This window comes from Oncorhynchus mykiss, chromosome 21 (assembly GCF_013265735.2).
Source record: "Oncorhynchus mykiss isolate Arlee chromosome 21, USDA_OmykA_1.1, whole genome shotgun sequence".
In the NCBI taxonomy this organism is placed as follows: Eukaryota; Metazoa; Chordata; class Actinopteri; order Salmoniformes; family Salmonidae; genus Oncorhynchus; species Oncorhynchus mykiss.
The window spans coordinates 5,142,590-5,162,328 of NC_048585.1; the positions used below are offsets into that span (position 1 = coordinate 5,142,590).

The 19,739-nt window shown below is 36.3% G+C and overlaps 1 protein-coding gene across 1 annotated transcript in view; it reads left to right on the plus strand.

Moving 5' to 3' along the window:
* LOC110490690 (nuclear pore complex protein Nup107) overlaps positions 1–19,739 on the plus strand; it is a 53,310-nt gene that overhangs the window by 22,470 nt on the left and 11,101 nt on the right. Inside the window, exon 21 of the mRNA XM_036956650.1 lies at positions 85–187. Coding sequence (XP_036812545.1) covers positions 85–187 — 103 coding nt within the window. The remainder of the gene's footprint in view (positions 1–84; positions 188–19,739) is intronic.

Below are 19,739 nucleotides of genomic sequence, written 5' to 3' on the forward strand. Positions count from 1 at the left end.
TCACCTCAGCGGCACGAAGGAGAAACAAACACACCATGTGATCATGTTAACCCTGTAGGTCATGTTAACCCTGTACCCCCCCAGGAGGACCAGAGGAAGATCGATGTGATTGATTGGCTGGTGTTTGACCCCGCCCAGAGAGCTGAGGCCCTCAAACAGAGCAACGCCATCATGAGGAAGTTCCTGGGTACGTTACACACAAGGCTGTGAAACAGATCAATGCTTCCTGTGTGAGATAGTTGTTCTCCTCCACTACTAACACATCAACCATGTTGTTGATCCATTGTTCTCTCATACTACTAACACATCAACCATGTTGTTGATCCATTGTTCTCTCATACTACTAACACATCAACCATGTTGTTGATCTACTGTTCTCTCATACTACTAACACATCCCCACATCAACCATGTTGTTGATCTATTGTTCTCCTCATACTACTAACACATCAACCATGTTGTTGATCTATTGTTCTCCTCATACTACTAACACATCAACCATGTTGTTGATCTATTGTTCTCTCATACTACTAACACATCAACCATGTTGTTGATCTATTGTTCTCTCATACTACTAACACATCAACCATGTTGTTGATCTATTGTTCTCTCATACTACTAACACATCCTCACATCAACCATGTTGTTGATCTATTGTTCTCTCATACTACTAACACATCCTCACATCAACCATGTTGTTGATCTATTGTTCTCTCATACTACTAACACATCCTCACATCAACCATGTTGTTGATCTATTGTTCTCTCATACTACTAACACATCCTCACATCAACCATGTTGTTGATCTATTGTTCTCTCATACTACTAACACATCCTCACATCAACCATGTTGTTGATCTATTGTTCTCTCATACTACTAACACATCCTCACATCAACCATGTTGTTGATCTATTGTTCTCCTCATACTACTAACACATCAACCATGTTGTTGATCTACTGTTCTCTCATACTACTAACACATCAACCATGTTGTTGATCTATTGTTCTCCTCATACTACTAACACATCAACCATGTTGTTGAACTACTGTTCTCCTCATACTACTAACACATCAACCATGTTGTTGATCTACTGTTCTCTCATACTACTAACACATCAACCATGTTGTTGATCTATTGTTCTCCTCATACTACTAACACATCAACCATGTTGTTGATCTATTGTTCTCTCATACTACTAACACATCAACCATGTTGTTGATCTATTGTTCTCTCATACTACTAACACATCAACCATGTTGTTGATCCATTGTTCTCTCATACTACTAACACATCCTCACATCAACCATGTTGTTGATCCATTGTTCTCTCATACTACTAACACATCAACCATGTTGTTGATCCATTGTTCTCTCATACTACTAACACATCAACCATGTTGTTGATCCATTGTTCTCTCATACTACTAACACATCCTCACATCAACCATGTTGTTGATCCATTGTTCTCTCATACTACTAACACATCAACCATGTTGTTGATCCATTGTTCTCTCATACTACTAACACATCAACCATGTTGTTGATCCATTGTTCTCTCATACTACTAACACATCCTCACATCAACCATGTTGTTGATCCATTGTTCTCTCATACTACTAACACATCAACCATGTTGTTGATCCATTGTTCTCTCATACTACTAACACATCAACCATGTTGTTGATCTATTGTTCTCTCATACTACTAACACATCAACCATGTTGTTGATCTATTGTTCTCTCATACTACTAACACATCAACCATGTTGTTGATCTACTGTTCTCTCATACTACTAACACATCAACCATGTTGTTGATCTACTGTTCTCTCATACTACTAACACATCAACCATGTTGTTGATCTATTGTTCTCTCATACTACTAACACATCCCCACATCAACCATGTTGTTGATCTATTGTTCTCTCATACTACTAACACATCCTCACATCAACCATGTTGTTGATCTATTGTTCTCTCATACTACTAACACATCAACCATGTTGTTGATCTATTGTTCTCTCATACTACTAACACATCCTCACATCAACCATGTTGTTGATCTATTGTTCTCTCATACTACTAACACATCAACCATGTTGTTGATCTACTGTTCTCTCATACTACTAACACATCAACCATGTTGTTGATCTATTGTTCTCTCATACTACTAACACATCCCCACATCAACCATGTTGTTGATCTATTGTTCTCTCATACTACTAACACATCCTCACATCAACCATGTTGTTGATCTATTGTTCTCTCATACTACTAACACATCAACCATGTTGTTGATCTATTGTTCTCTCATACTACTAACACATCCTCACATCAACCATGTTGTTGATCTATTGTTCTCTCATACTACTAACACATCCCCACATCAACCATGTTGTTGATCCATTGTTCTCTCATACTACTAACACATCAACCATGTTGTTGATCTATTGTTCTCCTCATACTACTAACACATCAACCATGTTGTTGATCTACTGTTCTCTCATACTACTAACACATCAACCATGTTGTTGATCTATTGTTCTCTCATACTACTAACACATCAACCATGTTGTTGATCTATTGTTCTCTCATACTACTAACACATCAACCATGTTGTTGATCCATTGTTCTCTCATACTACTAACACATCAACCATGTTGTTGATCTATTGTTCTCTCATACTACTAACACATCAACCATGTTGTTGATCTACTGTTCTCTCATACTACTAACACATCAACCATGTTGTTGATCTATTGTTCTCTCATACTACTAACACATCAACCATGTTGTTGATCTATTGTTCTCTCATACTACTAACACATCAACCATGTTGTTGATCTATTGTTCTCTCATACTACTAACACATCAACCATGTTGTTGATCTATTGTTCTCTCATACTACTAACACATCCTCACATCAACCATGTTGTTGATCTATTGTTCTCTCATACTACTAACACATCAACCATGTTGTTGATCTACTGTTCTCTCATACTACTAACACATCAACCATGTTGTTGATCTACTGTTCTCTCATACTACTAACACATCAACCATGTTGTTGATCCATTGTTCTCTCATACTACTAACACATCAACCATGTTGTTGATCCATTGTTCTCTCATACTACTAACACATCCTCACATCAACCATGTTGTTGATCTATTGTTCTCTCATACTACTAACACATCAACCATGTTGTTGATCTACTGTTCTCTCATACTACTAACACATCCTCACATCAACCATGTTGTTGATCTATTGTTCTCTCATACTACTAACACATCAACCATGTTGTTGATCTATTGTTCTCTCATACTACTAACACATCAACCATGTTGTTGATCTATTGTTCTCCTCATACTACTAACACATCAACCATGTTGTTGATCCATTGTTCTCTCATACTACTAACACATCAACCATGTTGTTGATCCATTGTTCTCTCATACTACTAACACATCAACCATGTTGTTGATCCATTGTTCTCTCATACTACTAACACATCAACCATGTTGTTGATCCATTGTTCTCTCATACTACTAACACATCAACCATGTTGTTGATCTATTGTTCTCCTCATACTACTAACACATCAACCATGTTGTTGATCTATTGTTCTCCTCATACTACTAACACATCAACCATGTTGTTGATCTATTGTTCTCCTCATACTACTAACACATCCTCCATGTTGTTGATCTACTGTTCTCTCATACTACTAACACATCAACCATGTTGTTGATCTACTGTTCTCCTCATACTACTAACACATCAACCATGTTGTTGATCCATTGTTCTCTCATACTACTAACACATCAACCATGTTGTTGATCTACTGTTCTCTCATACTACTAACACATCCTCACATCAACCATGTTGTTGATCCATTGTTCTCCTCATACTACTAACACATCAACCATGTTGTTGATCTATTGTTCTCTCATACTACTAACACATCAACCATGTTGTTGATCTACTGTTCTCTCATACTACTAACACATTAACCATGTTGTTGATCTATTGTTCTCTCATACTACTAACACATTAACCATGTTGTTGATCTATTGTTCTCTCATACTACTAACACATCAACCATGTTGTTGATCTATTGTTCTCTCATACTACTAACACATCAACCATGTTGTTGATCTACTGTTCTCTCATACTACTAACACATTAACCATGTTGTTGATCTATTGTTCTCTCATACTACTAACACATTAACCATGTTGTTGATCTATTGTTCTCTCATACTACTAACACATCAACCATGTTGTTGATCTACTGTTCTCTCATACTACTAACACATCCTCACATCAACCATGTTGTTGATCCATTGTTCTCTCATACTACTAACACATCAACCATGTTGTTGATCTATTGTTCTCCTCATACTACTAACACATTAACCATGTTGTTGATCTATTGTTCTCTCATACTACTAACACATCAACCATGTTGTTGATCCATTGTTCTCCTCATACTACTAACACATCAACCATGTTGTTGATCTATTGTTCTCTCATACTACTAACACATCAACCATGTTGTTGATCTATTGTTCTCTCATACTACTAACACATCAACCATGTTGTTGATCTATTGTTCTCTCATACTACTAACACATCAACCATGTTGTTGATCTATTGTTCTCTCATACTACTAACACATCAACCATGTTGTTGATCCATTGTTCTCTCATACTACTAACACATCAACCATGTTGTTGATCTACTGTTCTCTCATACTACTAACACATCAACCATGTTGTTGATCTACTGTTCTCTCATACTACTAACACATCAACCATGTTGTTGATCTATTGTTCTCTCATACTACTAACACATCAACCATGTTGTTGATCTACTGTTCTCTCATACTACTAACACATCAACCATGTTGTTGATCTATTGTTCTCTCATACTACTAACACATCAACCATGTTGTTGATCTACTGTTCTCTCATACTACTAACACATCAACCATGTTGTTGATCTATTGTTCTCTCATACTACTAACACATCAACCATGTTGTTGATCTATTGTTCTCTCATACTACTAACACATCAACCATGTTGTTGATCTACTGTTCTCTCATACTACTAACACATCCCCACATCAACCATGTTGTTGATCCATTGTTCTCTCATACTACTAACACATCAACCATGTTGTTGATCTATTGTTCTCTCATACTACTAACACATCAACCATGTTGTTGATCTATTGTTCTCTCATACTACTAACACATCAACCATGTTGTTGATCCATTGTTCTCTCATACTACTAACACATCCTCACATCAACCATGTTGTTGATCTATTGTTCTCTCATACTACTAACACATCAACCATGTTGTTGATCTATTGTTCTCTCATACTACTAACACATCAACCATGTTGTTGATCCATTGTTCTCTCATACTACTAACACATCCTCACATCAACCATGTTGTTGATCTATTGTTCTCTCATACTACTAACACATCAACCATGTTGTTGATCCATTGTTCTCTCATACTACTAACACATCAACCATGTTGTTGATCTATTGTTCTCTCATACTACTAACACATCCTCACATCAACCATGTTGTTGATCTACTGTTCTCTCATACTACTAACACATCAACCATGTTGTTGATCTATTGTTCTCTCATACTACTAACACATCAACCATGTTGTTGATCTACTGTTCTCTCATACTACTAACACATCAACCATGTTGTTGATCTATTGTTCTCTCATACTACTAACACATCAACCATGTTGTTGATCTACTGTTCTCTCATACTACTAACACATCAACCATGTTGTTGATCTATTGTTCTCTCATACTACTAACACATCAACCATGTTGTTGATCCATTGTTCTCTCATACTACTAACACATCAACCATGTTGTTGATCTACTGTTCTCTCATACTACTAACACATCAACCATGTTGTTGATCCATTGTTCTCTCATACTACTAACACATCCTCCATGTTGTTGATCTATTGTTCTCCTCATACTACTAACACATCAACCATGTTGTTGATCTACTGTTCTCTCATACTACTAACACATCAACCATGTTGTTGATCTACTGTTCTCTCATACTACTAACACATCAACCATGTTGTTGATCTATTGTTCTCTCTTACTACTAACACATCAACCATGTTGTTGATCTACTGTTCTCTCATACTACTAACACATCAACCATGTTGTTGATCCATTGTTCTCTCATACTACTAACACATCAACCATGTTGTTGATCTACTGTTCTCCTCATACTACTAACACATCAACCATGTTGTTGATCTACTGTTCTCCTCATACTACTAACACATCAACCATGTTGTTGATCTACTGTTCTCCTCATACTACTAACACATCAACCATGTTGTTGATCCATTGTTCTCTCATACTACTAACACATCAACCATGTTGTTGATCTACTGTTCTCTCATACTACTAACACATCCTCACATCAACCATGTTGTTGATCTACTGTTCTCTCATACTACTAACACATCAACCATGTTGTTGATCCATTGTTCTCTCATACTACTAACACATCAACCATGTTGTTGATCTATTGTTCTCTCATACTACTAACACATCAACCATGTTGTTGATCTACTGTTCTCCTCATACTACTAACACATCAACCATGTTGTTGATCTATTGTTCTCTCATACTACTAACACATCAACCATGTTGTTGATCCATTGTTCTCTCATACTACTAACACATCAACCATGTTGTTGATCCATTGTTCTCTCATACTACTAACACATCAACCATGTTGTTGATCCATTGTTCTCTCATACTACTAACACATCAACCATGTTGTTGATCCATTGTTCTCTCATACTACTAACACATCAACCATGTTGTTGATCCATTGTTCTCTCATACTACTAACACATCAACCATGTTGTTGATCTATTGTTCTCTCATACTACTAACACATCAACCATGTTGTTGATCTATTGTTCTCCTCATACTACTAACACATCAACCATGTTGTTGATCCATTGTTCTCTCATACTACTAACACATCAACCATGTTGTTGATCTACTGTTCTCCTCATACTACTAACACATCAACCATGTTGTTGATCCATTGTTCTCCTCATACTACTAACACATCAACCATGTTGTTGATCCATTGTTCTCCTCATACTACTAACACATCAACCATGTTGTTGATCTATTGTTCTCTCATACTACTAACACATCAACCATGTTGTTGATCTACTGTTCTCCTCATACTACTAACACATCAACCATGTTGTTGATCTATTGTTCTCTCATACTACTAACACATCAACCATGTTGTTGATCTATTGTTCTCCTCATACTACTAACACATCAACCATGTTGTTGATCTATTGTTCTCCTCATACTACTAACACATCAACCATGTTGTTGATCTATTGTTCTCTCATACTACTAACACATCCTCACATCAACCATGTTGTTGATCCATTGTTCTCTCATACTACTAACACATCAACCATGTTGTTGATCTATTGTTCTCTCATACTACTAACACATCAACCATGTTGTTGATCTATTGTTCTCCTCATACTACTAACACATCAACCATGTTGTTGATCTATTGTTCTCCTCATACTACTAACACTTCAACCATGTTGTTGATCTATTGTTCTCTCATACTACTAACACATCAACCATGTTGTTGATCTACTGTTCTCTCATACTACTAACACATCAACCATGTTGTTGATCTATTGTTCTCCTCATACTACTAACACATCAACCATGTTGTTGATCTATTGTTCTCCTCATACTACTAACACATCCTCACATCAACCATGTTGTTGATCTACTTTTCTCTCATACTACTAACACATCAACCATGTTGTTGATCTATTGTTCTCTCATACTACTAACACATCAACCATGTTGTTGATCCATTGTTCTCTCATACTACTAACACATCAACCATGTTGTTGATCCATTGTTCTCTCATACTACTAACACATCAACCATGTTGTTGATCTATTGTTCTCCTCATACTACTAACACATCAACCATGTTGTTGATCCATTGTTCTCTCATACTACTAACACATCAACCATGTTGTTGATCCATTGTTCTCCTCATACTACTAACACATCAACCATGTTGTTGATCCATTGTTCTCTCATACTACTAACACATCCTCACATCAACCATGTTGTTGATCCATTGTTCTCTCATACTACTAACACATCCTCACATCAACCATGTTGTTGATCCATTGTTCTCTCATACTACTAACACATCAACCATGTTGTTGATCTACTGTTCTCCTCATACTACTAACACATCCTCACATCAACCATGTTGTTGATCCATTGTTCTCTCATACTACTAACACATCAACCATGTTGTTGATCCATTGTTCTCTCATACTACTAACACATCAACCATGTTGTTGATCTACTGTTCTCCTCATACTACTAACACATCAACCATGTTGTTGATCTATTGTTCTCCTCCACTACTAACACATCAACCATGTTGTTGATCTACTGTTCTCTCATACTACTAACACATCAACCATGTTGTTGATCCATTGTTCTCTCATACTACTAACACATCAACCATGTTGTTGATCTATTGTTCTCCTCATACTACTAACACATCAACCATGTTGTTGATCCATTGTTCTCCTCATACTACTAACACATCAACCATGTTGTTGATCCATTGTTCTCTCATACTACTAACACATCAACCATGTTGTTGATCCATTGTTCTCTCATACTACTAACACATCAACCATGTTGTTGATCTATTGTTCTCTCATACTACTAACACATCAACCATGTTGTTGATCCATTGTTCTCCTCATACTACTAACACATCAACCATGTTGTTGATCTATTGTTCTCCTCATACTACTAACACATCAACCATGTTGTTGATCCATTGTTCTCTCATACTACTAACACATCAACCATGTTGTTGATCTATTGTTCTCTCATACTACTAACACATCAACCATGTTGTTGATCTATTGTTCTCTCATACTACTAACACATCAACCATGTTGTTGATCCATTGTTCTCTCATACTACTAACACATCCTCACATCAACCATGTTGTTGATCTATTGTTCTCTCATACTACTAACACATCAACCATGTTGTTGATCCATTGTTCTCCTCATACTACTAACACATCAACCATGTTGTTGATCTATTGTTCTCCTCATACTACTAACACATCAACCATGTTGTTGATCCATTGTTCTCTCATACTACTAACACATCAACCATGTTGTTGATCTATTGTTCTCTCATACTACTAACACATCAACCATGTTGTTGATCCACTGTTCTCTCATACTACTAACACATCCTCACATCAACCATGTTGTTGATCCATTGTTCTCTCATACTACTAACACATCAACCATGTTGTTGATCTATTGTTCTCTCATACTACTAACACATCAACCATGTTGTTGATCTATTGTTCTCTCATACTACTAACACATCAACCATGTTGTTGATCTATTGTTCTCCTCATACTACTAACACATCAACCATGTTGTTGATCTATTGTTCTCTCATACTACTAACACATCCTCACATCAACCATGTTGTTGATCTATTGTTCTCTCATACTACTAACACATCCTCACATCAACCATGTTGTTGATCTATTGTTCTCTCATACTACTAACACATCAACCATGTTGTTGATCCATTGTTCTCCTCATACTACTAACACATCAACCATGTTGTTGATCCATTGTTCTCTCATACTACTAACACATCAACCATGTTGTTGATCTACTGTTCTCCTCATACTACTAACACATCAACCATGTTGTTGATCCATTGTTCTCTCATACTACTAACACATCAACCATGTTGTTGATCTACTGTTCTCCTCATACTACTAACACATCAACCATGTTGTTGATCTACTGTTCTCTCATACTACTAACACATCAACCATGTTGTTGATCTATTGTTCTCTCATACTACTAACACATCCTCACATCAACCATGTTGTTGATCTATTGTTCTCTCATACTACTAACACATCAACCATGTTGTTGATCCATTGTTCTCCTCATACTACTAACACATCAACCATGTTGTTGATCTATTGTTCTCCTCATACTACTAACACATCAACCATGTTGTTGATCCATTGTTCTCTCATACTACTAACACATCAACCATGTTGTTGATCTATTGTTCTCTCATACTACTAACACATCAACCATGTTGTTGATCTATTGTTCTCTCATACTACTAACACATCAACCATGTTGTTGATCCATTGTTCTCTCATACTACTAACACATCCTCACATCAACCATGTTGTTGATCTATTGTTCTCTCATACTACTAACACATCAACCATGTTGTTGATCCATTGTTCTCCTCATACTACTAACACATCAACCATGTTGTTGATCTACTGTTCTCCTCATACTACTAACACATCAACCATGTTGTTGATCCATTGTTCTCCTCATACTACTAACACATCCTCACATCAACCATGTTGTTGATCCATTGTTCTCTCATACTACTAACACATCAACCATGTTGTTGATCCATTGTTCTCCTCATACTACTAACACATCAACCATGTTGTTGATCTACTGTTCTCCTCATACTACTAACACATCAACCATGTTGTTGATCCATTGTTCTCCTCATACTACTAACACATCAACCATGTTGTTGATCTACTGTTCTCTCATACTACTAACACATCAACCATGTTGTTGATCCATTGTTCTCCTCATACTACTAACACATCAACCATGTTGTTGATCCATTGTTCTCTCATACTACTAACACATCAACCATGTTGTTGATCTATTGTTCTCTCATACTACTAACACATCAACCATGTTGTTGATCCACTGTTCTCTCATACTACTAACACATCCTCACATCAACCATGTTGTTGATCCATTGTTCTCTCATACTACTAACACATCAACCATGTTGTTGATCTATTGTTCTCTCATACTACTAACACATCAACCATGTTGTTGATCTATTGTTCTCCTCATACTACTAACACATCAACCATGTTGTTGATCTACTGTTCTCTCGTACTACTAACACATCAACCATGTTGTTGATCTATTGTTCTCTCATACTACTAACACATCAACCATGTTGTTGATCTATTGTTCTCTCATACTACTAACACATCCTCACATCAACCATGTTGTTGATCTATTGTTCTCTCATACTACTAACACATCCTCACATCAACCATGTTGTTGATCTATTGTTCTCTCATACTACTAACACATCAACCATGTTGTTGATCCATTGTTCTCCTCATACTACTAACACATCAACCATGTTGTTGATCCATTGTTCTCTCATACTACTAACACATCAACCATGTTGTTGATCTATTGTTCTCTCATACTACTAACACATCCTCACATCAACCATGTTGTTGATCTATTGTTCTCTCATACTACTAACACATCAACCATGTTGTTGATCCATTGTTCTCCTCATACTACTAACACATCAACCATGTTGTTGATCCATTGTTCTCTCATACTACTAACACATCAACCATGTTGTTGATCTACTGTTCTCCTCATACTACTAACACATCAACCATGTTGTTGATCCATTGTTCTCTCATTCTACTAACACATCAACCATGTTGTTGATCTACTGTTCTCCTCATACTACTAACACATCAACCATGTTGTTGATCTACTGTTCTCTCATACTACTAACACATCAACCATGTTGTTGATCTATTGTTCTCTCATACTACTAACACATCCTCACATCAACCATGTTGTTGATCTATTGTTCTCTCATACTACTAACACATCAACCATGTTGTTGATCCATTGTTCTCCTCATACTACTAACACATCAACCATGTTGTTGATCCATTGTTCTCTCATACTACTAACACATCAACCATGTTGTTGATCTACTGTTCTCCTCATACTACTAACACATCAACCATGTTGTTGATCCATTGTTCTCTCATTCTACTAACACATCAACCATGTTGTTGATCTACTGTTCTCCTCATACTACTAACACATCAACCATGTTGTTGATCTATTGTTCTCTCATACTACTAACACATCAACCATGTTGTTGATCCATTGTTCTCCTCATACTACTAACACATCAACCATGTTGTTGATCTATTGTTCTCCTCATACTACTAACACATCAACCATGTTGTTGATCCATTGTTCTCTCATACTACTAACACATCAACCATGTTGTTGATCTATTGTTCTCTCATACTACTAACACATCAACCATGTTGTTGATCTATTGTTCTCTCATACTACTAACACATCAACCATGTTGTTGATCCATTGTTCTCTCATACTACTAACACATCCTCACATCAACCATGTTGTTGATCTATTGTTCTCTCATACTACTAACACATCAACCATGTTGTTGATCCATTGTTCTCCTCATACTACTAACACATCAACCATGTTGTTGATCTATTGTTCTCCTCATACTACTAACACATCAACCATGTTGTTGATCCATTGTTCTCTCATACTACTAACACATCAACCATGTTGTTGATCTATTGTTCTCTCATACTACTAACACATCAACCATGTTGTTGATCCACTGTTCTCTCATACTACTAACACATCCTCACATCAACCATGTTGTTGATCCATTGTTCTCTCATACTACTAACACATCAACCATGTTGTTGATCCATTGTTCTCTCATACTACTAACACATCAACCATGTTGTTGATCCATTGTTCTCTCATACTACTAACACATCAACCATGTTGTTGATCTATTGTTCTCTCATACTACTAACACATCAACCATGTTGTTGATCTATTGTTCTCTCATACTACTAACACATCAACCATGTTGTTGATCTATTGTTCTCCTCATACTACTAACACATCAACCATGTTGTTGATCTACTGTTCTCTCATACTACTAACACATCAACCATGTTGTTGATCTATTGTTCTCTCATACTACTAACACATCAACCATGTTGTTGATCTATTGTTCTCTCATACTACTAACACATCCTCACATCAACCATGTTGTTGATCTATTGTTCTCTCATACTACTAACACATCCTCACATCAACCATGTTGTTGATCTATTGTTCTCTCATACTACTAACACATCAACCATGTTGTTGATCCATTGTTCTCCTCATACTACTAACACATCAACCATGTTGTTGATCCATTGTTCTCTCATACTACTAACACATCAACCATGTTGTTGATCTACTGTTCTCCTCATACTACTAACACATCAACCATGTTGTTGATCCATTGTTCTCTCATACTACTAACACATCAACCATGTTGTTGATCTATTGTTCTCTCATACTACTAACACATCAACCATGTTGTTGATCTACTGTTCTCTCATACTACTAACACATCCTCACATCAACCATGTTGTTGATCTATTGTTCTCTCATACTACTAACACATCCTCACATCAACCATGTTGTTGATCTATTGTTCTCTCATACTACTAACACATCAACCATGTTGTTGATCTATTGTTCTCCTCATACTACTAACACATCAACCATGTTGTTGATCTACTGTTCTCCTCATACTACTAACACATCAACCATGTTGTTGATCTACTGTTCTCTCATACTACTAACACATCAACCATGTTGTTGATCTATTGTTCTCTCATACTACTAACACATCCTCACATCAACCATGTTGTTGATCTATTGTTCTCTCATACTACTAACACATCAACCATGTTGTTGATCCATTGTTCTCTCATACTACTAACACATCCTCACATCAACCATGTTGTTGATCTATTGTTCTCTCATACTACTAACACATCAACCATGTTGTTGATCTATTGTTCTCTCATACTACTAACACATCCTCACATCAACCATGTTGTTGATCTATTGTTCTCTCATACTACTAACACATCAACCATGTTGTTGATCTATTGTTCTCTCATACTACTAACACATCAACCATGTTGTTGATCTATTGTTCTCTCATACTACTAACACATCAACCATGTTGTTGATCCATTGTTCTCTCATACTACTAACACATCAACCATGTTGTTGATCTATTGTTCTCTCATACTACTAACACATCAACCATGTTGTTGATCTACTGTTCTCTCATACTACTAACACATCAACCATGTTGTTGATCTATTGTTCTCTCATACTACTAACACATCCTCACATCAACCATGTTGTTGATCTACTGTTCTCTCATACTACTAACACATCCTCCATGTTGTTGATCCATTGTTCTCTCATACTACTAACACATCAACCATGTTGTTGATCTATTGTTCTCTCATACTACTAACACATCAACCATGTTGTTGATCTATTGTTCTCCTCATACTACTAACACATCAACCATGTTGTTGATCTACTGTTCTCTCATACTACTAACACATCAACCATGTTGTTGATCTATTGTTCTCTCATACTACTAACACATCAACCATGTTGTTGATCTATTGTTCTCTCATACTACTAACACATCCTCACATCAACCATGTTGTTGATCTATTGTTCTCTCATACTACTAACACATCAACCATGTTGTTGATCTACTGTTCTCCTCATACTACTAACACATCAACCATGTTGTTGATCTATTGTTCTCTCATACTACTAACACATCAACCATGTTGTTGATCTATTGTTCTCTCATACTACTAACACATCAACCATGTTGTTGATCCATTGTTCTCTCATACTACTAACACATCCTCCATGTTGTTGATCTATTGTTCTCCTCATACTACTAACACATCAACCATGTTGTTGATCCATTGTTCTCTCATACTACTAACACATCCTCCATGTTGTTGATCCATTGTTCTCTCATACTACTAACACATCCTCACATCAACCATGTTGTTGATCTATTGTTCTCTCATACTACTAACACATCCTCACATCAACCATGTTGTTGATCTATTGTTCTCTCATACTACTAACACATCAACCATGTTGTTGATCCATTGTTCTCCTCATACTACTAACACATCAACCATGTTGTTGATCCATTGTTCTCTCATACTACTAACACATCAACCATGTTGTTGATCTACTGTTCTCCTCATACTACTAACACATCAACCATGTTGTTGATCCATTGTTCTCTCATACTACTAACACATCAACCATGTTGTTGATCTACTGTTCTCCTCATACTACTAACACATCAACCATGTTGTTGATCTACTGTTCTCTCATACTACTAACACATCAACCATGTTGTTGATCTATTGTTCTCTCATACTACTAACACATCCTCACATCAACCATGTTGTTGATCTATTGTTCTCTCATACTACTAACACATCAACCATGTTGTTGATCCATTGTTCTCTCATACTACTAACACATCCTCACATCAACCATGTTGTTGATCTATTGTTCTCTCATACTACTAACACATCAACCATGTTGTTGATCTATTGTTCTCTCATACTACTAACACATCAACCATGTTGTTGATCTACTGTTCTCTCATACTACTAACACATCAACCATGTTGTTGATCTATTGTTCTCTCATACTACTAACACATCCTCACATCAACCATGTTGTTGATCTACTGTTCTCTCATACTACTAACACATCCTCCATGTTGTTGATCCATTGTTCTCTCATACTACTAACACATCAACCATGTTGTTGATCTATTGTTCTCTCATACTACTAACACATCAACCATGTTGTTGATCTATTGTTCTCCTCATACTACTAACACATCAACCATGTTGTTGATCTACTGTTCTCTCATACTACTAACACATCAACCATGTTGTTGATCTATTGTTCTCTCATACTACTAACACATCAACCATGTTGTTGATCTATTGTTCTCTCATACTACTAACACATCCTCACATCAACCATGTTGTTGATCTATTGTTCTCTCATACTACTAACACATCAACCATGTTGTTGATCTATTGTTCTCTCATACTACTAACACATCAACCATGTTGTTGATCTATTGTTCTCTCATACTACTAACACATCAACCATGTTGTTGATCCATTGTTCTCTCATACTACTAACACATCCTCCATGTTGTTGATCTATTGTTCTCCTCATACTACTAACACATCAACCATGTTGTTGATCCATTGTTCTCTCATACTACTAACACATCCTCCATGTTGTTGATCCATTGTTCTCTCATACTACTAACACATCAACCATGTTGTTGATCCATTGTTCTCTCATACTACTAACACATCCTCACATCAACCATGTTGTTGATCTACTGTTCTCTCATACTACTAACACATCAACCATGTTGTTGATCTATTGTTCTCTCATACTACTAACACATCAACCATGTTGTTGATCCATTGTTCTCTCATACTACTAACACATCAACCATGTTGTTGATCTATTGTTCTCTCATACTACTAACACATCAACCATGTTGTTGATCTATTGTTCTCTCATACTACTAACACATCAACCATGTTGTTGATCTATTGTTCTCTCATACTACTAACACATCCTCCATGTTGTTGATCCATTGTTCTCTCATACTACTAACACATCCTCCATGTTGTTGATCCATTGTTCTCTCATACTACTAACACATCAACCATGTTGTTGATCCATTGTTCTCTCATACTACTAACACATCCTCCATGTTGTTGATCCATTGTTCTCTCATACTACTAACACATCAACCATGTTGTTGATCCATTGTTCTCTCATACTACTAACACATCAACCATGTTGTTGATCTACTGTTCTCTCATACTACTAACACATCCTCCATGTTGTTGATCTATTGTTCTCTCATACTACTAACACATCCTCCATGTTGTTGATCCATTGTTCTCTCATACTACTAACACATCCTCACATCAACCATGTTGTTGATCTATTGTTCTCTCATACTACTAACACATCCTCCATGTTGTTGATCCATTGTTCTCTCATACTACTAACACATCCTCACATCAACCATGTTGTTGATCCATTGTTCTCTCATACTACTAACACATCAACCATGTTGTTGATCCATTGTTCTCCTCATACTACTAACACATCAACCATGTTGTTGATCCATTGTTCTCTCATACTACTAACACATCCTCCATGTTGTTGATCCATTGTTCTCTCATACTACTAACACATCAACCATGTTGTTGATCTATTGTTCTCTCATACTACTAACACATCAACCATGTTGTTGATCTATTGTTCTCTCATACTACTAACACATCAACCATGTTGTTGATCTATTGTTCTCTCATACTACTAACACATCAACCATGTTGTTGATCCATTGTTCTCTCATACTACTAACACATCAACCATGTTGTTGATCTATTGTTCTCTCATACTACTAACACATCAACCATGTTGTTGATCTATTGTTCTCTCATACTACTAACACATCAACCATGTTGTTGATCCATTGTTCTCTCATACTACTAACACATCAACCATGTTGTTGATCTATTGTTCTCTCATACTACTAACACATCAACCATGTTGTTGATCTACTGTTCTCTCATACTACTAACACATCAACCATGTTGTTGATCTATTGTTCTCTCATACTACTAACACATCAACCATGTTGTTGATCCATTGTTCTCTCATACTACTAACACATCAACCATGTTGTTGATCTATTGTTCTCTCATACTACTAACACATCAACCATGTTGTTGATCTACTGTTCTCTCATACTACTAACACATCAACCATGTTGTTGATCCATTGTTCTCCTCATACTACTAACACATCAACCATGTTGTTGATCCATTGTTCTCTCATACTACTAACACATCAACCATGTTGTTGATCTATTGTTCTCTCATACTACTAACACATCAACCATGTTGTTGATCCATTGTTCTCTCATACTACTAACACATCAACCATGTTGTTGATCTATTGTTCTCTCATACTACTAACACATCAACCATGTTGTTGATCTGTTGTTCTCTCATACTACTAACACATCAACCATGTTGTTGATCTATTGTTCTCTCATACTACTAACACATCAACCATGTTGTTGATCTATTGTTCTCTCATACTACTAACACATCAACCATGTTGTTGATCTACTGTTCTCCTCATACTACTAACACATCAACCATGTTGTTGATCTATTGTTCTCCTCATACTACTAACACATCAACCATGTTGTTGATCTATTGTTCTCCTCATACTACTAACACATCAACCATGTTGTTGATCTACTGTTCTCCTCATACTACTAACACATCAACCATGTTGTTGATCTACTGTTCTCTCATACTACTAACACATCCTCACATCAACCATGTTGTTGATCTATTGTTCTCCTCATACTACTAACACATCAACCATGTTGTTGATCTATTGTTCTCTCATACTACTAACACATCAACCATGTTGATCCATTGTTCTCCTCATACTACTAACACATCAACCATGTTGTTGATCTACTGTTCTCTCATACTACTAACACATCCTCACATCAACCATGTTGTTGATCCATTGTTCTCCTCATACTACTAACACATCAACCATGTTGTTGATCTATTGTTCTCTCATACTACTAACACATCAACCATGTTGATCCATTGTTCTCTCATACTACTAACACATCCTCACATCAACCATGTTGTTGATCTATTGTTCTCTCATACTACTAACACATCAACCATGTTGTTGATCTATTGTTCTCTCATACTACTAACACATCAACCATGTTGTTGATCCATTGTTCTCCTCATACTACTAACACATCAACCATGTTGTTGATCTATTGTTCTCTCATACTACTAACACATCCTCACATCAACCATGTTGTTGATCTACTGTTCTCCTCATACTACTAACACATCAACCATGTTGTTGATCTATTGTTCTCTCATACTACTAACACATCAACCATGTTGTTGATCTATTGTTCTCTCATACTACTAACACATCAACCATGTTGTTGATCTATTGTTCTCTCATACTACTAACACATCAACCATGTTGTTGATCCATTGTTCTCTCATACTACTAACACATCAACCATGTTGTTGATCCATTGTTCTCTCATACTACTAACACATCCTCACATCAACCATGTTGTTGATCTACTGTTCTCCTCATACTACTAACACATCAACCATGTTGTTGATCTATTGTTCTCTCATACTACTAACACATCAACCATGTTGTTGATCTATTGTTCTCTCATACTACTAACACATCAACCATGTTGTTGATCTATTGTTCTCTCATACTACTAACACATCAACCATGTTGTTGATCTACTGTTCTCTCATACTACTAACACATCAACCATGTTGTTGATCTATTGTTCTCTCATACTACTAACACATCAACCATGTTGTTGATCCATTGTTCTCTCATACTACTAACACATCAACCATGTTGTTGATCTATTGTTCTCTCATACTACTAACACATCAACCATGTTGTTGATCTATTGTTCTCTCATACTACTAACACATCAACCATGTTGTTGATCCATTGTTCTCTCATACTACTAACACATCAACCATGTTGTTGATCCATTGTTCTCTCATACTACTAACACATCAACCATGTTGTTGAACTACTGTTCTCCTCATACTACTAACACATCAACCATGTTGTTGATCTATTGTTCTCTCATACTACTAACACATCAACCATGTTGTTGATCTATTGTTCTCTCATACTACTAACACATCAACC